This window comes from Mustela nigripes, chromosome 3, assembly GCF_022355385.1.
Source record: "Mustela nigripes isolate SB6536 chromosome 3, MUSNIG.SB6536, whole genome shotgun sequence".
NCBI lineage: Eukaryota > Metazoa > Chordata > Mammalia > Carnivora > Mustelidae > Mustela > Mustela nigripes.
In genome coordinates this window covers 67114661-67135120 of record NC_081559.1, presented here as the reverse complement: position 1 = coordinate 67135120, position 20460 = coordinate 67114661, and the positions used below count along the sequence as shown (strand labels likewise).

The 20460-nt window shown below is 36.4% G+C and overlaps 1 protein-coding gene across 2 annotated transcripts in view; it reads left to right on the top strand.

Moving 5' to 3' along the window:
• Positions 1 to 20460, top strand: part of SLC25A12 (solute carrier family 25 member 12) — a 207826-nt gene that overhangs the window by 117102 nt on the left and 70264 nt on the right. For both annotated transcript variants that reach the window (XM_059394165.1, XM_059394164.1), the window contains exons 3-4: positions 5301 to 5443; positions 17327 to 17442. In XM_059394165.1, coding sequence (XP_059250148.1) covers positions 5301 to 5443; positions 17327 to 17442 — 259 coding nt within the window. The remainder of the gene's footprint in view (positions 1 to 5300; positions 5444 to 17326; positions 17443 to 20460) is intronic.

The window sequence follows — 20460 nt, the reverse complement described above, 5'->3', positions numbered from 1 at the left end:
TAAAGTTTTCTGACTTCTAGCCTTTTGTGTTACTCAAGGCCATGTTTACTTTGTTTAAAACATTATTATCCAGTCAAAATAAACATTGAAAGTAATGAAGTTGTTTAAAATAAATGGGTCATTCTTATTTTAAAATATACTTTTGTTTTAAATATATCTCCTGTTTTTAAGGTACCTGCTTTTCTTTGTTGACATAATACCTAACATGTTTTAGCATCTTGATTGACTGTGGGTAGATTCTAGTCAGTTCTATACTCCCTCTTCTGTTCTGTTCAGGCAAACAGACTCACTGACATTGCCAAGTAATTGTCTCTAATTTAATGAGTTAATTAGTTAACTGTCTCCTGCAAAAGTCAAGTACTGACTCCTTATGGATGAAAAGACTTGTTTTTTTTCCCCCCTCTGAGCTATACACTTTATCTTTCAGTTCAAATCAAGTTAAAATAGACTAGGAGAGTTGGGGAAAACACTAGCAAAATACCTCAGGGTAAGTGATTCTCTGGCATCATTTATAACCCCAGATACTGGCAAAGCCTGTTCCAGTACTTGTCAACAAAAGCATTTGTTTTCCTTGTTGGCTGCTGTGTCCTTGACTTCTGCTAAGGCTGCTCTATTTCCTCATAAAATCAAGAATGTTGTGAAATCCTGGTGATTCTGTAAGTACAGTATACTTTCTGTGTGCGTGTGTGTGTTCTGTGTGTAGTGGTGTAATCCTGGCAGACAAATTCAGGTACTACTATTAGATATGAGATACTATGTGGCAAAAAGAAATGGAGAATTAGTTGCCACATTTTGTTATTACTAACTCTGAAATGTTTTCATACTCTTTTTTGAAAACTGACATCTGATTAAGGAAAGCAAGCAGCTCTCAAACAGTTGTAGAAAGAACAAAGATCTCCATAACCCATCTCTAGTATCTTTTTTAATTTTGCATCTCATGTTAGTTCTTCCTTCTTTTAAACTTTCCATAGGACTCATACCCGGGATTCCTTGTCAAAGGACGTGAGCATTCATATAGTTCTTTATATATGATAGGTATGTGTATATATGTATTGCTGAATCCCTTTTCACAATGACTGAATTGGGAAAAAGCAAGATGTACAGAACAGTATCAGTAGTTATCATTTGTGTAAAAAGAAATAAGTAAGAATATTCATGCATATTTGCATATGTATATATTAGCAGGTATATGCATATATCTCATATATGTATAATCATTTATGCATAAAACATCTGGAAGGATATACAAGAAATTGATTGCCTCTGGAGTGGGGTATTGGGTGACTAGGGACCGAGGTGTTAGGAAGACTTTTCACTGTATACCATTTTGTACCTTTTGAATTTTGAATGTGTGACTGTAACATTATGAAAATCATTTAGGAATGCCTGGGTGGCTCAGTTGGTTAAGCAGATTCCTTCGGCTCAGGTCATGATCCTAGGGTCCTGGGATTGACTTTCATGTCAGCTCCTTACTCAGTGGGGAGCCTGCTTCTCTTTCTGCCTTTCCCTGCCACTGACTGCTTGTGCTCTATCTCTCTCTGTGACAAATAAATAATTAAAATATTAAAAAAAATTTTTAAAGAAAATAATTTTTAAAAAGCCATTAGCAAGGGGTGAAAGTACCAATTTTTTTCTTATTTCCACTCCTACCCGCTTGGTTCAGGCTTCATCCTCCTTCACCTGGATCTTCAGTAACGGACACTTGGTCTCCTTGCCCCCAGTCAGTTTCTGTGCTCTCCAAACCATCTTTTCCATTGCCACTAGAGAAAGCACAGGTTAAATCATAGCTCTGTCCTCTAAAATTTTAGTGTCATCCCATGCCCCACACAACGGAGGTCAGACTATTCAGCTTAGCATTCAAATTTTCCATCATCTGGTCTCGAACTGCTTTTTTGGTCGCACCTTCTGCATGTAAATGAATCCTATAGTACATTTCCTATACCATTGTTTGGCACTCATATTCTAGTGAGTTGTTGACTTGTCAGTGTCTTTAAATTGTATTTTTAGATTTCCTTGTGTTGATTCCTCTTTTCAGTTGCAGTAGTCTTCCTGACATTATGCCTTTCCCCACTCCTGCCTATCCTATTCTTAGCTGTGGTTTTCTGATTTTGGTAAAACATGTCAGATTTTGAAGAACATTGAAGAACAAAGAGCAAAACAAGTAGTTGATGGGAATTGGTGGAATCCACTCACTATTATAGTATGTAGAAAAACATGACTTTATTTTGAGGTGATATTTGTTAGGTGTTTTTGGTAGTACAGGCTGGTTAAAAACATGTCTACCTTGGACTACTTCTTGCGCAGGGTAACAAAGCATTGGCTGTAATAGCCTCTGTGGTGTGTTTCAGAATATGACAAAAGAAACATTTTTTATTTAATTTTTTCCTTGTTGAAAGAGCTGGTTGCTTGGTTTAGTCAGAATCACAAATGAGAATATTTGAAACACTTAACCAAAAAGCAAACCAATAGTCCTTTGCTTTGATCCTTTCCATCCCTGTCTTGTTTCCCAGAAGCAACCACTTCTCTTAGCTATTTATGTTGGTATTCCCCTTCATGTTTCTATATTGCTATTTCTAGACATTACTGACTTCCCATGATAGTAGTTGAGGACTTCCTTATACTACGTCCTCCTTCCTTCTCCCTCCATTCCTCTCAGTATGTTTATTATTGTAATTAATACTTGTATCTATATTATTATGAGTATAAACACTACTTATTTTGAACCAAGTCATGTATTATATTTACTTTTTTTTTTTTTTTTAAGATTTTATTTATTTATTTGACAGAGAGAAATCACAAGTAGACGGAGAGGCAGGCAGGGAGAGAGGAAGGGAAGCAGGCTCCCTGCTGAGCAGAGAGCCCGATGCGGGACTCGATCCCAGGACCCTGGGATCATGACCTGAGCCAAAGGTAGACATTTAACAACTGAGCCACCTAGGCACCCCTACTTCCTGTTTTGGTGCAACAAAAATTCCTTTTCATAATTTACTTTCTCATAGAGTTAAAAATTACCTAACTTTTTATTTACTTAGCAATTTGTGTACCTAATACCAATCCATTAATTTAACAAATATTTACTGAATGCCTACAGTGTGCCATTATTCTTGGTGCTTGGGATGCAACAGTGAACAGACAATCTATACAAACTAGACAAAGAAAAAAACTAGAACTAGACAAAGATTCCTTCCTTTGTTGGGAGATAAGCAATAAACATAATAAAGATGTAAAGTACATAGTATGTACTTTATCACAAAGTGATAGGTGCCAAGGGGAAAAGAAGAGCAACATAAGGGGAACTGGGAATATTCGTGCAGGCATGGGTTATAATACTAAATAGGGTGATAAGAGTAGATCTCATTGAGAAGATGACATTTGAACAAAGATTAATATTCCTCCCAATGTTATTTTCCATATAGCCAAATGCCTTGGGTAATTTAACACTCCATTTTTCCCAGTGGCTTTCCTTCTTGGAGTCCTTTGTCTGCTCCCTGCCAGGACCATGGACTCTAGAGGCCTGCAGCACAGTTCTTGTCCAGGGATTTCTCTTGGCCACTTTCCTGGGTTGGATCAGCTGATTCCTGGATCCTACATCTTCCTCTGACTTAGTTCATGCCTCTTTTTGATGGAGTAAATGCTTCTATAGCTTCCTGAGAAGGTACACAATGGGAGAAGTATTGAGAACATGGATATCTCAAAGTACTTTTATTTTTATTTACTTATTTTTTTAAAGGTTTATCCATTTTAGAGATGCATGAGCAAGGGGAGGGACAGAGGAGAGGGAGAGAAGCAGCCTGCCTGCTGAGTACCGAGCTGGCCGTAGGACTTGATCTCATGACCCTGAGACCATGACCCGAGCTGAAACCAAGAGTCAGATGCCCAACTGAGTAAGCCCTCTGAATAAGCCCAACCGAGTAAGCCCAGCTAAGTAAGGCACCCCTCAAAGTACTGTTAACCTACTCTTAAAACTGATTGAAAGTTTGGCTCAGTTTAGAAATCTAGGCTGGAACTCCTTAGAATTTTCAAGGTCTTACTGCACTGTCTTTAAGCTGTCAGTGTTTCTGTTGAGGAATCATTGATGCTTGTGATTCATAATTCTTTATAAGTGACCTTTTTTTTTTTTTTGGTCTCTGAAAACTTTCAGGATTTTCTCTTTATTCTGGTATTCTGTAATTTTATGATGATGGGCCAGGTCCTGGCATGGGTTTTTTTGTCTTGTTGTGTTTTGTTTTGTTTTTTTTTGGCACTTAGTTTGGCAATTTAGTGAGTGTTTGTATTCTTCAATTCTGGGAAATTTTCTGATATTACTGCTTTGATATTTGATTGAAGTAGCTAAATTGGTCAGCCGCAACCCAAAAGAGGAGAACTTTGGTTCTTTATGTTTGATCATGCCATAGTATATAAAACCCTTAAAATAATGAGGTATTTATTTGATAGGCAGGTATTATTTTTTTTCTTTGTAAAAATTAATCACATAAAAGAAGAATATTTTTGTTTCTTTTTTTCAGCTATTGGAGCATAGAACAAATACCTATGATGGAAGGTCTTCTTTGTCATGCTCTTCTTATTCATTTTACTTTCTAAGGTTTAGTAGTTTGTCCTGCACCCCTCCACCCTCCACCTCCCGCCCCCAGCTCATTGCTGTTGGAGTGGAAAGCCTCTAGGAGTCTGCAGGTGTCATCTTCTCACTCTCAGGTCTTGGTCACCTCAGCTGCCCTTTCACCTTTCTTCGTCTTTCTCATATTTCTTCTCAAGCATTATATGTTCTGATGAAAAAAGGTCACATAACAAAATTCACCATTTTAACCATTTTAAAGTTTGCAGTGCAGTATTGTTTAGTATATTTACAGTGTTGTGTGGCCATTGCCATCATCTAATTCCAGGACATTTTCATTGCCCTCCCCCCCACAAAGAAACCCCATATATGTTTAAGCAGTTACTCTCATTTCTCCCTCCTTCCAGTTCCTGGCAACCATGCCTCTGCTTTCTGTCACTGTGGATTTGCCTATTGTGGACATTTCATTTGTAAAAGGGATCATACAGTCTGTGGCCTTTTGTGTTTGGCTTCTATAACTTACAATGTTTTCAGGTTTGCCCATGTTATAGCCTGTATCAGTACTTTGCTAATGCTCTTAAATCAGCCTCTGAGTATTTTTCACTATCCAGAAAAAAGTCCTGCATTTGTTATCTTTATTATGATTTTGATACTGGCCTTTAATTTACCTTTTCACAGAATATTTTTTTTGGCTACAAGGTGATGTTAAATAATTTTAATTTTTAAGTATACATTATTTATTTTTTAGTATGCCAGTACTGAGGTCGATGGAGAACATTACATGACCCCAGAGGACTTTGTGCAGCGTTATCTTGGACTGTATAATGATCCAAATAGCAATCCGAAGATTGTGCAGCTCTTGGCAGGAGTAGCTGATCAAACCAAGGATGGGTAAGAACCTTTATACATTTTTTGAAAATGAATGTTCTGCAATATCTTACTAAAAAATAGTAAACGCTAAGTTTGCCTATGACCATCTGGAATTTATAAACCGTATCTTTTTCTTAGAAGTTTATAAAAAGTGTCACTTGCTGCCATTATCAAGGATTTGGCATAACTAGCATTTTTTTCTTGTGTGTGTGTGTGTGTGTTTTTTAACTGTATTTTATATTGAATCTGAACAGAATGGTTTTCAGATAACTAAGTGTATTTCTTTCTTTCATACAAAAAATATTGAATATCTACTATGTTTTAGACAATGTTCTAAGTCCTAGAATTACACCACTGAGCAAACTGATAAATGCAAAAGTAAATACAAATTTAAAAGTAAACTAGAGCATGTTAGGTTACAAGTGCTACGAAGAAGAATAAATCAAGGAAGAATTTAGAGGGTGTTATTTATTCATCTGTCTACTCATTTATTTGACAACCACTTATTGAAAACACCATTAGCCAGGCCCTGTCGCACCTTAGTAATATGAGCATAAATAAAACGGGGTTCTTGGCCTTAAGAAGAAACTCATGGCCTAGTGAGAAAGAGGATACATAAACAAAGAAAATAATACTTTGGGAAGGAGGTGCTGTAATAGAAGTATATGAAAGTTACAAAGGACACCCAAGAAAGCAGGGTTAACTCTGTTTTGGGTGATCAGGACAGCATTATGGATGAGGTGAAATCTGGCAAGATGAACGGGGAGTTGCTAGTGGTCTGATAAGTAGGGAGGAGAGTTCTAGGAAAGGGAACAGCAGTGGTGTGAAACATCAAGGAGAGTGTGCATGAGTGTGCCTGCGTGTGTATGTGTTTTGGGGAGTGACATTGGGGAAGTTGTATTGTGTGTACCTTGGCTGTGGTGTTGCTTTGCTGCTGTTGGAGTTGTGGCTGGAGTGGAACTGGGGACCTTCTGTGCTAAGCTTTGACTGTGTCCCGAAGGCACGTGACTTAGTCTTGGAAATATTTTTAGCCAGGCAGTATAGGGGTTTGTGCAGACACAGAAATAGCAAGGTGCATCTTACTGCAGTGTCAGTTTACTCAGGGGGAAAAGCTCACCATTTTTATATTAAAATCAAATATGCTACTACAGAGCAAATGGATTATTTTTATGAATTATAAAGAGAATTTTGTCATGCTTTGTGAGTTCCAGGCTACATCCTCAGGCCTTCAAAGGCCCAGGTTCTTTCTCCTACTTGTAGAGGTAGTTGTGTGAAAAACTAGTTAATGAGGAGTTGTTAAAAGTTATTTCTATTACCACAGAAATGATCAGATTTTTAGAAAAATGGTAGGTTGGAGTAGGGCGAGACTTACATGCAGTGAAATACATTTAGGAAACTACTGTAATTGTTAAACTAGAAATGTTGGTATCTGAGTTGAGTCCAGCATTAGTATTGTATTTATTTGTGTTTTCCCACAGAACCTGGTATAGTGCATTAGGTCTGCTATGAGTATTTTCTAGCTTAAATAAAGATTTTTATATAATTTATCAATAGTAGATATTGGGGAACTTACATACTTTTTGTGGCTTGCCTCTAAAAAAGTCAAACTGGCTGGCTCGGTTAGTAGAGCATGAGAGTCTTGATTTTGGGGTCATGAGTTCAAGCCCCACATTGGGCGTAGAGATTACTTAAATAAGTAAATAAATAAATTTCGTTGAAATTTGACGAAAAGATTCGTCAAATTAGCTGGTAAGTTACTATGGGGTATTCAGTCATTGGATTTCTCAGTAGTGATTAGGCATAGTATGTATGAAAGGTATTTTTAATCAGAATTCAGTCTTCAAAATTTTTAAAGGTAACATATACATTTAGATCTTTTAAGAAATTATGAGAGTATTTATTGTCATTAATTTGACCTGAGACCTGCTTTCAGAGTACCCGTATCTTTCCAGATGCTTCGTTTGTGACCATCTGCTCTGGTCCATCTCAGTAAGTGTATTTTTTTTTTTGATGCCTCATGTGGTTCTCCCAGACTCAGTTGCATCGTTAATGTAGTTGAGTGGAACCAAGGGTTTAAGCTGCCAGAGTAGATCAAAGATGGGTTTTGGCTAGTGAAGTGTATCAAATAATGTTGATAATGTTCACTTAAAAACAAACCTGTTTCTCTTTGTAAAAGGTAAACCTTTTCCCCCCTTCCCTTCAACAGTAAATCTTTTTTATTTCAGATTTTATTTTATTTTTAAAGAATTTATTTATTCATTTGACAGAGAGAGACCTAGCGAGAGAGGCAACATAAGCAGGGTGAGTGGGAGAGGGAGAAGCAGGCTCCCCAAGGAGCAGGGAGCCCAATGTGGAGCTTGATCCCAGGACCCTGGGATCATGACCTGAGCCAAAGGCAGATGCTTAGTGACTGAGCCACCCAGGTGCCCCTATTTCAGATTTTAGAAACTTTTTAATTTTCCTGTTTTCCTCTCTTTGGAGTGAGTCAAATTGGGATTGGGTAGGAAATCTGATGCCAAGAGTTAGATCCTAAAAATTAAATGAGTTTATGAAACATTAGATTATTTCTAAAAGCAGAGAAAGGTGGAATTTTCTAGAAGCACAGCAATTCTTTTTTTTTTTTTTTTTTTCCTTAAGAGAGAGAGAGGGAGTAGGACAGAGGGAGAGGGAGAAAGAGAATCTTAGGCGGGGCTTGATCTCACAGCCCTAACTAAGATTCATGACCTGAGCCAACCAATACCCTGAAACACAGCAATTCTTAAACTTGTATTCATGGCTTGTCTTCAGGGGTTCCTGAACTTGCTGAAATATAATGCAAAAAGAGTGAATTTATATCTTCATTTTTCTAGGGAGAAACCCTAGGTTTTCAGGAGGGGGGTGTCTATGAATTCAAAAAAGTTTAGATATCCTGGTTAATGTTTCTTTAATACTTGCAATTCAAGAGAATCAAAAGCTTTGATATTGTTTAATTTATTCCAAGTAGTCAGCCCTTGCTCGTTTAACATTTAAGGAAAATGAGATCAAGAGAGGTAGGTTGATTTGCCCAATAACACAAAATTCTCTTAATTTTTAGTCCATTTTCCTTCTTACGATTTTTTTTTTTTAAGTGTTCTTTATTCCCCCCTACTTTCTGTTTCTCACTCCTTTACCCAGAGCAGTAATAGCAGTAATGAAAGAATAGAGTAATGCAACCGGTATTTCTTTTTTTATAGCCCTGGGAGATATTTCTTGGTTTTATTGTAGGTTTTTTGTTTGTTTGTTTGTTTTTAAAGATTTTATTTATTTATTTGACATTGAGAGACACAGTGAGAAAGGGAACACAAGGAGGGGGACTAGGAGAGGAAAAGCAGGCTTCCCGCTGAGCAGGGAGCCCACAACAGGGCTCCATCCCTGTACCCCTGGATCATGACCCGAATGGAAGGCAGACGCTTAACTGACTGAACCACACATGCTCCCCCACCTTTTTTTTTTTTTTTTTTTAAGATTTTATTTATTTGAGAGAGAGCATATGAGTGGGATGAGGAACAGAGAGAGAAGCAAACTCCCTGCTGAGCAAGGAACCCAATGCAGGGCTCAATCCTGGGACTCAGGGATGATGACCTGAGCCGAAGGCAGACACTTAATTGACTGTGCCATGTAGGCAACTCTATTGTAGTTGTTCGATGAGAATCTTATAGGTACAGATAATTTGAAATAGCATCACATAACATTGTTTCTAATTACCCAAGACCCAATCTCAATTAATAGAACTAATATAGGCAGGTCCAAGTGATTTAGTTAATAAGTGGGAAAAGCAGGTTTAAGAGCAGTGAATACCATACCTTTTTGTGCTCTGGGCTCCCCCACCCCCTGTTCCATGTTTTCTTAGCATGTAAACTGCCCGTTTTCCTCTTCCCCATTTCCTTTGCTCAAATAGATAGTCAAATAAGCAGTAGTGGTTTTGATATAAGAGTTCGCTGTGCAAAGCCATGTAGAAGCAACATTATGTGGTATAAATAGCATGATGGGTTGTCTAAAAGTAAAGGCCATTAGCCAAGTATTTGTGAGATTGTGGCTTAAACTTTGAAGATGGGGTTGTATAATGAAAAGCAAAATGATTTCATGCATCAGATGCAGATTTTGGGAACTATTATTGTGTGATCTGATCTTAAATGTTTAGACAGTTGCTTGTTTGAAACTAACTTCTGAAATTGTAGTTTCTATATTTAGCTCTAGTCGGAATTTCTTCTGGAGGTTTTCTTCTCCTCTAATGTATAAAACTATTATTTTCTCTCTGTTTTTCACAACTGTTTTCCTTTAATGTTCTACATACATATAAGAATGTATTTTTTTTAAAGATTTTATTTATTTATTTGACAGAGAGAGATCACAAGTAGGCAGAGAGGCAGGTAGAGAGAGAGAGAGGAGGAAGCAGACTCCCTGCTGAGCAGATAGCCCGATGCGGGACTCGATCCCAGGACCCTGAGATCATGACTTGAGCCAAAGGCAGCAGCTTAACCCACTGAGCCACCCAGGCACCCAAGAATGTATTTTTTAAAAAAGATTGATTTTAGAGACAGAGAGGGAGAGAGCACTGGGTGGCCGGGAGATTGGGGCGATAAGGAGCAGAGGGAGAGGGAGAGAGAAACCCAAGCAGACTCCCCACTGAGTGCGGAGCCAGTGCAAGGCTTCACATCACCACCTGAGATCATGACCCAAGCCAAAAGGAAGAGTTAGATGCTTTACTGACTGTACCAGCTGGTGCTCCAAGAGTAAAAGTATTCTTCATGCATATAGAAAAATCTTTTATGGAGAAATCTTGGTTGTTCTAAAAATTGTAGAATTACCATATTAATATTACAAAATTTGATTAGTTTCCATTTGGTAAATTTAAAAGGAACTTTGTAGAAAAAATTTTAAAACATCCAATTCATAAAATGCATTATTTTGGAGTTATAACAAGAATATATGTTTTTTGTAAAAAGTCAAGCAGTAGTTATTGTAAAAATTGAAGGTGCCCCCTCATCCTCGTTAAAAGAAAACAAACCATTTATTAAAACCATTTATTAAAGTATGAACTAAGCAATGGTTTCTTCACCCCAGTTAGTGGCTTGTGGTTTGCATTTGCTCTGCTTAAGTCTTGGTTAAGACCTTCTAACAATAGGGAATTCATTGCAGGATATGGGGAATAGAGCCTTCAAAATTATTCTGGAACATGTTTGCTTCATGTTCACAGATAAATAGGCTATTTCTTGCTTTATGAAAAGTACTGTTACATTATCATGTGGTATAAAATGCCTATGGGCTAAAAATTGATAAGGGGCATATCAGAGAGACAAAGTGGTCCATGCCCTGCACCCCTTACTTCTTCCCAGTATTTTATACTGAAAATTCAAATATTCAGGAAAGTTGAAAGAATTTTACAATGTGCACTTATATACCTAACATATTCTACCATTAACATTTTTCTATGCTTCCTTTTTCGTATATTCCTCTATTTTTCTGTCCATCCATCTTATTTTTTCACACATTCCAAAGTAAATTACAAACATTGATATTCTTTAAATATTTCAGCATGCATATTATTAACTGGATTTCAGTATTTGAGTGATTTCTTTAGATGTAAAATTTACAGACAGTAACAAATATAAAACTTAAAGATACATTTACAGAATTTTGATAAATACATAAACCTGGGTAATTTCAGATGGCTTTTTTATTATATTAAAATATATATAATAAAATAAAAATTGTATTGTATTAAAATATTATTATAAAATACATATAATAAAATATATACTAAAATAAAAAATATAACAAAATAAAAATATGTAATAAAATAAATAGATATAAAATAAAAATATAATAAAATATAAAATATAAAATGTATAATAGACATAAAATATATATAATAAAATAACAAAATGTATATAATAAAATTAAAATACATAATTAAAAGTATATAAAATATGTAAAATAAAATATATAATAAAAACAAAATATATAATAAAATATATAATATAATAAATTAAAATAAAGTATAATAAAATATATAATATATACAATTAAATGTAAAAATAACATAGATAATATATATATAATAAAAAATGAAATACATTTTAACTATTTTTAAGTGTACAGTTCAGTGGCATTAAGTACATTCATATTGTTCTACTACCATCACCACCATCCATCACCACCAATTTTTTCCTCTTCTCATACTGAAACTCCATACCTATTAAACAGTGAGTCCCTGTTTTGTCACAGTACCCAGGCCCTAGTAACCCCTATTCTACTTTCTGTTTTTAATGAGTTTGACTATGCTAGGTATTTCATATAAATTGAATAATGTAATATTTGCCCTTTTGTGTTTGGTTACTTTTGCTTAGTCTTTTGTTTTCAAGATTCACCCATTTACAGCATATATGAATCAGAATTGCATTCCTTTTTAAGGCTCAATAATATGAAGTGACTTTTTTTTTTTAATACCACCATGACATTTTTTATTAAGTATATTATTTTAATGCCAGTATAGTGAACTTAGTATTATATTACTTTCAGATGTACAATATAGTGATTCAACAATTCTATATATTTCTGAGTGGTCATCACTGATAAGCGCACTCCTTAATCCTTATCACCTATTTAACCCATCCCCCAACTGCCCTCCTCTCTGGTAACCAACAGTCTGGAATGTCTTTCTTGGTTTGCCTCTCTTTTTCCCCTTGTCCATTTGTCTTGTTCCTTAAATTCCACATGAGTGAAATCATATGGTATTTGTCTTTCTCTGACGTATTTCACTTAGTATTATATACTCTAGCTCCATCCATTTCATTGTAAATAGCAAGATTTCATTCTTTTATTTTTTTTTTAAAGATTTTATGTATTTATTTGACACAGAGAAATCACAAGTAGATGGAGAGGCAGGCAGAGAGAGAGGGAAGCAGGCTCCCCGCTGAGCAGAGAGCCCGATGCGGGGCTCGATCCCAGGACCCTGAGATCATGACCCGAGCCGAAGGTAGTGGCTTAACCCACTGAGCCACCCAGGTGCCCCTCTTTTTTTTTTTTAAATAAACATATAATATATTTTTATCCCCAGGGGTACAGGTCTGTGAATTGCCAGGTTTCCACACTTCATAGCACTCACCAAAGCACAAACCCTCCCCAATGTCCATAACCCCACCCTCCTTCTCCCAACCCCTCTCCTCCCAGCAACCCTCAGTTTGTTTTGTGAGATAAAGAGTCGAAGTTACTTATTTTTAAGTTGCTGATGGTTTTGTGTTTCTAAGATTTATTTATTTGAGAGAGAGAGGCACAAGCGTGGTGGGGAAGGCCAGAGGGAGAGGGAAGAGGCTCAAGCAGTGTGCAGAAGGTGGTTGGGAGGGGTAGTGGTGGCTGAATCTTACCTGGATCAGGACCTGAGTTAGACGCTTAACTGACCGCGCCACCCATGGGCCCCTGCTTTTGTATTTCTTAACTAACCTTTCTTCAAAAAAATTGCTCCATGTAACAAAGGTACCTGTGAGTATTGAGGATTGGTTATGTATTCCCCTAATACCTTCTCTTTCTCTTTTTTTTTTCCTTAAGATATTATTTATTTATTTGACCAAGTGAGTGAGTGAGAGAGAGAGAGAGACAGAGAGCAAGCACAAGCATGGGGAATGGCAGGCAGGGGAGAAGCAGGCTCCCTGCTGAGCAAGGAGCCTGATGTAGAGCTTGATCCCAGGACCCTGGGATTGTGACCTGAGCCCAAGGCAGAGGCTTAACCCACTGAGCCACCCAGACGTCCTCCCCAATATCTTCTTAACCAACTGAGCCTGACCCAGGCACCCTAAGAAATGTAGATATTTAGAGTCTGCAGACTTTATATTTTAGACAAAGGTCTACTTAGTTGGAAAACTATGGGGGGTCCACAGGGGTGGAGTTAGATAACCAATGGGCCCTGGTCTTGTGAAGAGGCAGCTTCTGCTTTGGCTCCAGGGAGCTGTGCTACTTTGGAGAGAAAACTGTTGCCCACGCTTGCAGTTTAATAAGAGAAACCAGAAAACTGGATATTTGTGTGAAGTACTTAAGATTTCTTAATGTTGGCAACTAATGTAACTAAAAAAATTATACTTTGCATGCCAAAGAAAACATGTGTGGTCCAAATTCTGTCTGCCAGCCAACTGTTTATAACCTTTGCTAGTTAAGGAAAAAGTCTTCTGTTCTCCTAAAAACAGTAAGTTGTGCTATTGAGTATAAAATATGTTTGAAAGCTACATATTCTGTATTTCAGGGTAATCGTATTTTTTTAAATCTTTTTTTAAAAGATTTTTTTTTTATTTATTTGACAGAGAGAGATCACAAGTAGGCAGAGAGGCAAGCAGAGAAAGAGAGAGAGGGAAGCAGGCTCCCCGCTGAGCAAGGAGCCTGATGTAGGGCTCCATCCCAGGACCCTGAGATCATGGCCTGAGCCAAAGGCAGAGGCTTTAACGCACTGAGCCACCCAGGAGCCCCAGGGTGATTGTATTTTTGATTTAGATTCCTGAGGCTGTTTCAGAAAAGCCAAGATGGATTTGTTTTTTAATCCATTGTCAGCCTAGTTACTTTTTTTTTCTTAACATTACTCTTATAATCACAAGAAATAAGGTAAATAATAAAAATTTCAAACATTTCAGAAATACATACTGTAGAAAATGAAGGGCCTTCTCTAACTCCCCCTTTATATCATTATTTCATTTGTGTTATATAATCTTATTAAAGCCACATACCACTCATTGCTTTTTCAGGGTGTGTAATGATGATACTTGATATGTTATAACTTCATTTGTTTTTATTGCTCTAGAATTTCTGTAATGATAACTACACTTTTGAGTTTTATCATAGTTTTTAGTACACCAAAGCATAGAGTGTATTATGACACGTGACCTGTAAACAGTTTGATTATTATTCTTCCCAGGATTCATTAAGCATTCAAGCTCCTAATTTCACCAAAGATTCTTCATCAGGGGCGCAGTGAGGTCATCACCTTTAATGTCCTGAACAATACCACCACAAGGCCTTTTCCTCAATAAAGGGAAAAGGCATAGAATACACCATTGCTTTGGATATGATGTAACTTGTGTAAATTAAACATATTTCAAAGTATTTTATTTAATAGAAGATGAAACTTTGAATGTAAAATATGTCTTTAGTGAATGGGGCCATAAAGTAAAATGTAAATTGTAGTCAGTCATTCCTAATACTGTGTTGAGAAATATGGCTCTCTAAAAAGTCTTGTATTCTGAATTGAGTTTATTCAAGAATATTTATAAGTTCCTATCCTGAATCAACACTGTGCTCTGTGACAAGCTTATCTTCTTGTAGGAAATTAGACTTTATTTTTTATTTTATTTTGTTTTCTTAATGATTCTATTTATTTGTCAGAGAGAGAGAAAGACAGCACAAGCAGGGGGAGCAGCCAGCAGAGCTGGCAGTGGGAGAAGCAGGCTCCCGCTGAGCAAGGAGCCCAATGTGGGACTTGATCCCAGGACCCTGGGATCATTACCTGAGCTGAAGGCAGACGCTCAACCAACTGAGCCACCCAGGCATCCTGGGCATTAAACTTTAAACAATGAATTATGTAATTACTCCAATAAAAGTTTTACAAGGGGCTCTGAAAATGTACAGTGTGTTGCTCTAGGGGTGTGAAGGGTATGTAAAGTCATCTGGGAACTCTGAGACGGTTCTCTTGAGGAAACGATACTTGAGCTGAACTATGTAAAGATGGGTACGAATTAAATGGACGAAAGTTTGGAGATGGTGGAATAATTCCAAGTAGAATGAAATGCTGAGTGATGGTCCTGAGTGAAAGGAGCATGGATTAAAAATGAATGTGTTAGGGGCGCCTGGGTGGCTCAGTCGTTAGGCGGCTGTCTTCGGCTCAGGTCATGATCCAGGGGTCCGGGGATCAGGCACCACATCGGGCTCCCCACTTGGTGGCAAGCCTGCTTCTCCCCCTCCCACTGCTTCTGTTCCCTCTCTTGCTGTGTTTCTCTCTGTCAAAAAAAAAAAAAAAAAAAAGAATGAGTGGGCTGGAGTGCAGAGAGCAAGGGGACTGTGTGCAGAGATCAGATCCTGAGGGGCTAGGACACATTAAAGATTAGGTCTGCTCCTTTCTATAGTGTGACTGTAAATGTGTTGCCCAAACCAGGCCATTTGAGAATAAAAGTCAGCACCATTACTAATATAAAAAAGTAAATAAATAAGTGTATGTATTATATATTTATAAAAACAGATTCTTAGTATATGTGCTGCTGAAGCGAGCACTAAAAACAGATTCTTATAATGCTTTTACTTGGATACTAGTCACTTCCCAATAGCAGCAACAGGGTGTGGAATCTTTGCAGCAAGCTTGCTGTGAAAGATGACTCTACAGTAGCATATACTGGCTCTATGATAAGATCATTGAAGGTGGGGCACCTGGGGTAGCTCAGCTGGTTAAGTGTCTGCCTCCTGATTTTAGCTCAGGTCATGATCTTGGGGTTGTGAGTGTGATCCCCAGGTTGGGCTCTGTGCTGCGTGAGGAGCCTGCTTGAGATTCTCTCTCTGTGCACCGGCCACTCCCACTCATGCCCCCCCCACCCCAAAAAGATCATCGAAGACAATTTTAGTGTAATTTTGGCCACTGGCTAATTTCATAACTCTGAGTATTCTAGGACTCAGTATGTTTTAGTTTTCCTCCCTTTTGTTTTGAATTTTCCTTTAAAAAATGTATTTTCTTTAAAAATTTTTTTTTACATAGGCTCCATGCCCAGCGTGTAGCCCAGCACAGGACTTGAATTCATCACCCTGAGGTCAAGACCTGTGAGCTGAGACCAAGAGTTGGATGCTTAACTGAGCCACCCTGGTGCCCCTAAAAAATATATTACCAACATTTCAAACATAAAAAACAAACTAGTGTAGTGAATTCAATATCCTCATCACCGAGTTTTAGCAATTATTAAAATAATTATTAAATTAGTATTATTTATGCCTCTTTCCACTCTTTCATCCTGTGGATTATTTTGGAGTAATTCCAGATGGCATATTTTGTTTGTAAATATCTGTGTATGTCTCAAAAAGATAAGAAAAATTACAAAAGCAGAACAAACCTCCTCAAAAACATTAACATCAATTTCTTAATATCACCAAGCATTTGTTATATAATTATTATCATTTACTAATTTTCTCATAAATTAAAACCTTTTTCTTCATTTAAATCAGAATCCAAATAAGATCTGTATCTTATAACTAATTACTGTATCTTTTAGGTCTTTAACAAAGTTCTCCTCCATATTTTCTTTCAAAAATTTTTTAGAAATTTTTGTTTTTGTTTTTTTGCAAGTACAGAATGTTCATGCTACAGTTTCCTCCAGTCTGCACTTATGCTGATTGTGTTTCTGTGGTGATGTTTAACATGTTCCTTTGTCCTTTGTATTTTCTGTAAATTGATTACATGGAAAGCAGTGGGTCTCAACTTGGGTGTTGGCAATTTGCAGTTTGGTGGGTAGAGGCCAGGGTTGCTGCTAGACATGATACATTGTCCAGGAGGCCCCCACAACAAAGAATTATCTAGCTTAAAATGGTCCTGTTAAACACCATGGTTAAACACATAGAGATCACTCTATGATCTAGAGACTATTAGCTTCAGGTTTAGTTATTTTTGGTCTAGTTCTTTCTCTTTTTGTGATTTTAGGAGTGATTGCTTATTGCCCAGGTCCATTCATTTATTAGGGATTCACAAAAGGGTAGTATTCTAATTCTATCATTCCTTCCTTCTTTCTTTATTATCTGGAATACCTCTGTAAAGAGAAACTTCCTTTTTTTAATTATTTGGTTATCCCCTATAGCATATAGTAAAGACAGGTTAAATGCCTGATATTTTCCTTTCTTTACCAACCAGTAATATTTTATATATTATTCCAGGTTGATCTCCTATCAAGAGTTCTTGGCATTTGAATCTGTTTTATGTGCTCCAGATTCTATGTTCATAGTGGCTTTCCAATTGTTTGACAAGAGTGGAAATGGAGAGGTGACATTTGGTAAGGAAAAAAAAAGATTTTAAGTGATAAGTGAAGTCAGTAAGGCTGATCCAGTCTTTAAATGCTAAATCTAGTAACTGCAAATAGATTGCTGCTTATTTAGGAGCTAGTCAATAAGTGAAGTATTAATTTCCTGAAAGAATTTACATAGATAAAATTAAAATGGTGTATTTCCTTCAAAACTTTAGACTATTGCAAAAAAGTGAGGAATCTAGGAATGCCTTTGCTCATTGAGTCATTGACACTTAACATTCCTAAAATAGGTGGTATAAAATTTTCTTGTTCTGGGCTAGTCTGGGCAAAATTCTTTATGAAATAGACTGTGAACAACATGGAATAATCATGTTATTCTTTAAGGAATTTTTGGGTAGAGAGTGCAGAGCTTTTCAATAGCAGTCTGGAAAATTGCTGCTCTGTCATTGTAGCAACAAGAATGGAACCGAAGGAGGGAGTTAAGAACAGTTAGCATTCTCTAAACCCCCATTATAGATTTTTGTTTTTAGGAAACAAGCCTAGTACGTTGAAATTGAAATCTGTATTAAATGTAAAACTGATATAAACCCTTTGGTAGACACATAGTTTAGCACAATGTCATTGTTTGACAAGCATATAAACTAGAATTTCTATCTGTAGCCATGTGTTAGTTTTTTAAAGATGCTTATTTGTGGAAATTAGTTTGTGTTTAAAGTATCTGCAAATTTTTCTGACAACAGGCTTTTCAATGAAAACAATGCAGTGTTTTCAAGGATCTTGAACTCTCTTCCCTTTTTTTTTTTTTTTACGTTTACACTTTTTATTATAGTAAACACATAAAATCTTAACTATTTTTCAGCATACAATTCAGTAGTGTTGAGTATATTCATGTTGTTGTGAAACAGATTTCCAGAACTTTTTCACCTTGTAAAGCTGAATTTTAGCCCTTTTATGGTGTGAATTGGCATCAATATGTGGTAGAAAAACTCTTGAAAATCAGGATTTCCCTGACTATAGTGCTAAATATTTATTTACTGCAGTGTTTGTTATATAAAAAACATCTTTCAGTTAAACTCAAAGGATGAAGTATCACTGCCATGGAAATAATGATGAGGAAGTATAGGTATTCAGAAGGACCAGTGGTGCCTTTACTTTGATTTTAGTGGGCACATTTTCTAGCTTGGCATTGACCTTTCCTTTTGCCCATTGACCCTGTTATTTTCTGTATAAGAAGATTTTCCCAAATAAACACCAGTGCAGACAGAACTCCTTGGGTTTTTGCATCTGTCTTGGCATGCTTCCTGCTTTGGTGCAAGCTCTGACCAATCTTCTTCCTAAAGGCTGACTTTCCCCAGAAGTACCTAGGTTCTGTAGTTTGAAATATAAAACCTTTATCATGTCATCATTCAGTATTAACCTTGGACCACTAATAATGCTGCATTTTCTATTTTCAGTAGGTATCACACATTCTCACATGTCTCACTTTCAAATGTTGTGCAGCAGTTCTTGGGAAATACTTTGATACAAATATCTGCATTAGGGACAGCATACCGGTGGTTCTATCCTGTGTCCATTGTTTAAGAATTAGATTTCCCAAAACCAAATTGTGGTTTCTTTTGTCCCTCCTACCTTGGTATCTTGGTTCTTTGTGTATCCTCCATTTGCTTTTCCCAATTTTATTTTAAAAAACAAGTTGCTCAAGTCACTTCATCCAATAGAACAATGGAAACTCATGCTAGTGTTGATTAGTAGATTAATCAACTAATGAAATAGTTGATTTCAAATAGATGTGTTTATGAACACATTTTTTTCATGCAAATGAAAGCTTGGAGTTATTAGATCCCAACTTTAGCATTTTAAAGATCTTTTGTTTTACCCCAGACCATGATGTAAGACTTAGAATTTTAAGAAAATATAATTAAGATTAAAAGCCAAACAAATCACTTTCCATTGTTATAACACCTGATACGAACTGAAGAACATATAAATCCTCCAAAATTCTGTTTTCATTCTTCTGCTTCATAATCTAGAGATAGGAAGATTCTTATGGAATAATACACAGCTGAATGTCCTTTCAACATTGTTCTTGGAGTCCCTGGCCAGCTGGATGGTTGTCTTGATGTTCACATATTTCCTGAGACTTTGACCATTTTCCTTTCCTGCCTTGCCTCCCTAGTTTTGAGGATCCATTTCGGACAAATTTTCTTAAATAAAAATTATAATGAAGGAGAGAAAGTTTAATTTTATATTCTTAGGAGGAAAAGCATTGAAAGTGTTACAAATGCCATTTAACAAGATTTCTAAGGCCTACTCATTACAGGCTGTTTTCAAGAGGACAGAATTTCAGCGTAAGGAAATAATTAACTTGGAGTTTATTTTTATAGGATTTTGGATCTGTGATAAAGGTCAGTTTTCATGTTTGTATCCACTTAATAAAATGAATTATGCTTATTTTTAAATAAATGCTAAAGTAAAAGGAAATTTTAGATCCATAATAACTCTAAATTCTTTTCAACTAAATGGCCTTATGTTTTCTAGTTTGGAACTTGTTTATAGTTTTCTCTTGAGCACATCAGGAGAGAAAGGTGGGAGAGAATATTGGATGTCAGGTGTAATGGAGTGGAGAAAACTGTTATGCCATTGATATCCTGTGGACTATGATGATGTTATCTGTGTATTTGTATATATTGTTCTCATCTATGCTTTTGTTTTTGTAGATACGTTTTTTAATACACATCAGATTAGATACTTAAACTGTGTGCATTTTTTAGAAGTATTTATATAAATACAAATATTGAACAACCTTTACTTGAGTGCTGGAAAAATTTTGTTTTATTTTTTTAATTTTTAGAGATGCCTCTACTTTGCGGGAGAGGACTTATATTGAGACTTTGGTTATCCATTTCAGAATAGGCAAGCTCAGGAGAGGGTTCTGGAGTTTTTAAAAGAGTGAATACAACCATTAGTTGTTTCCTCTTTGTTCTTCCAATAAAACTTCTAATGCATGCTGTGGATGATTACTTACTGGTTTGTGTATCTGTTACT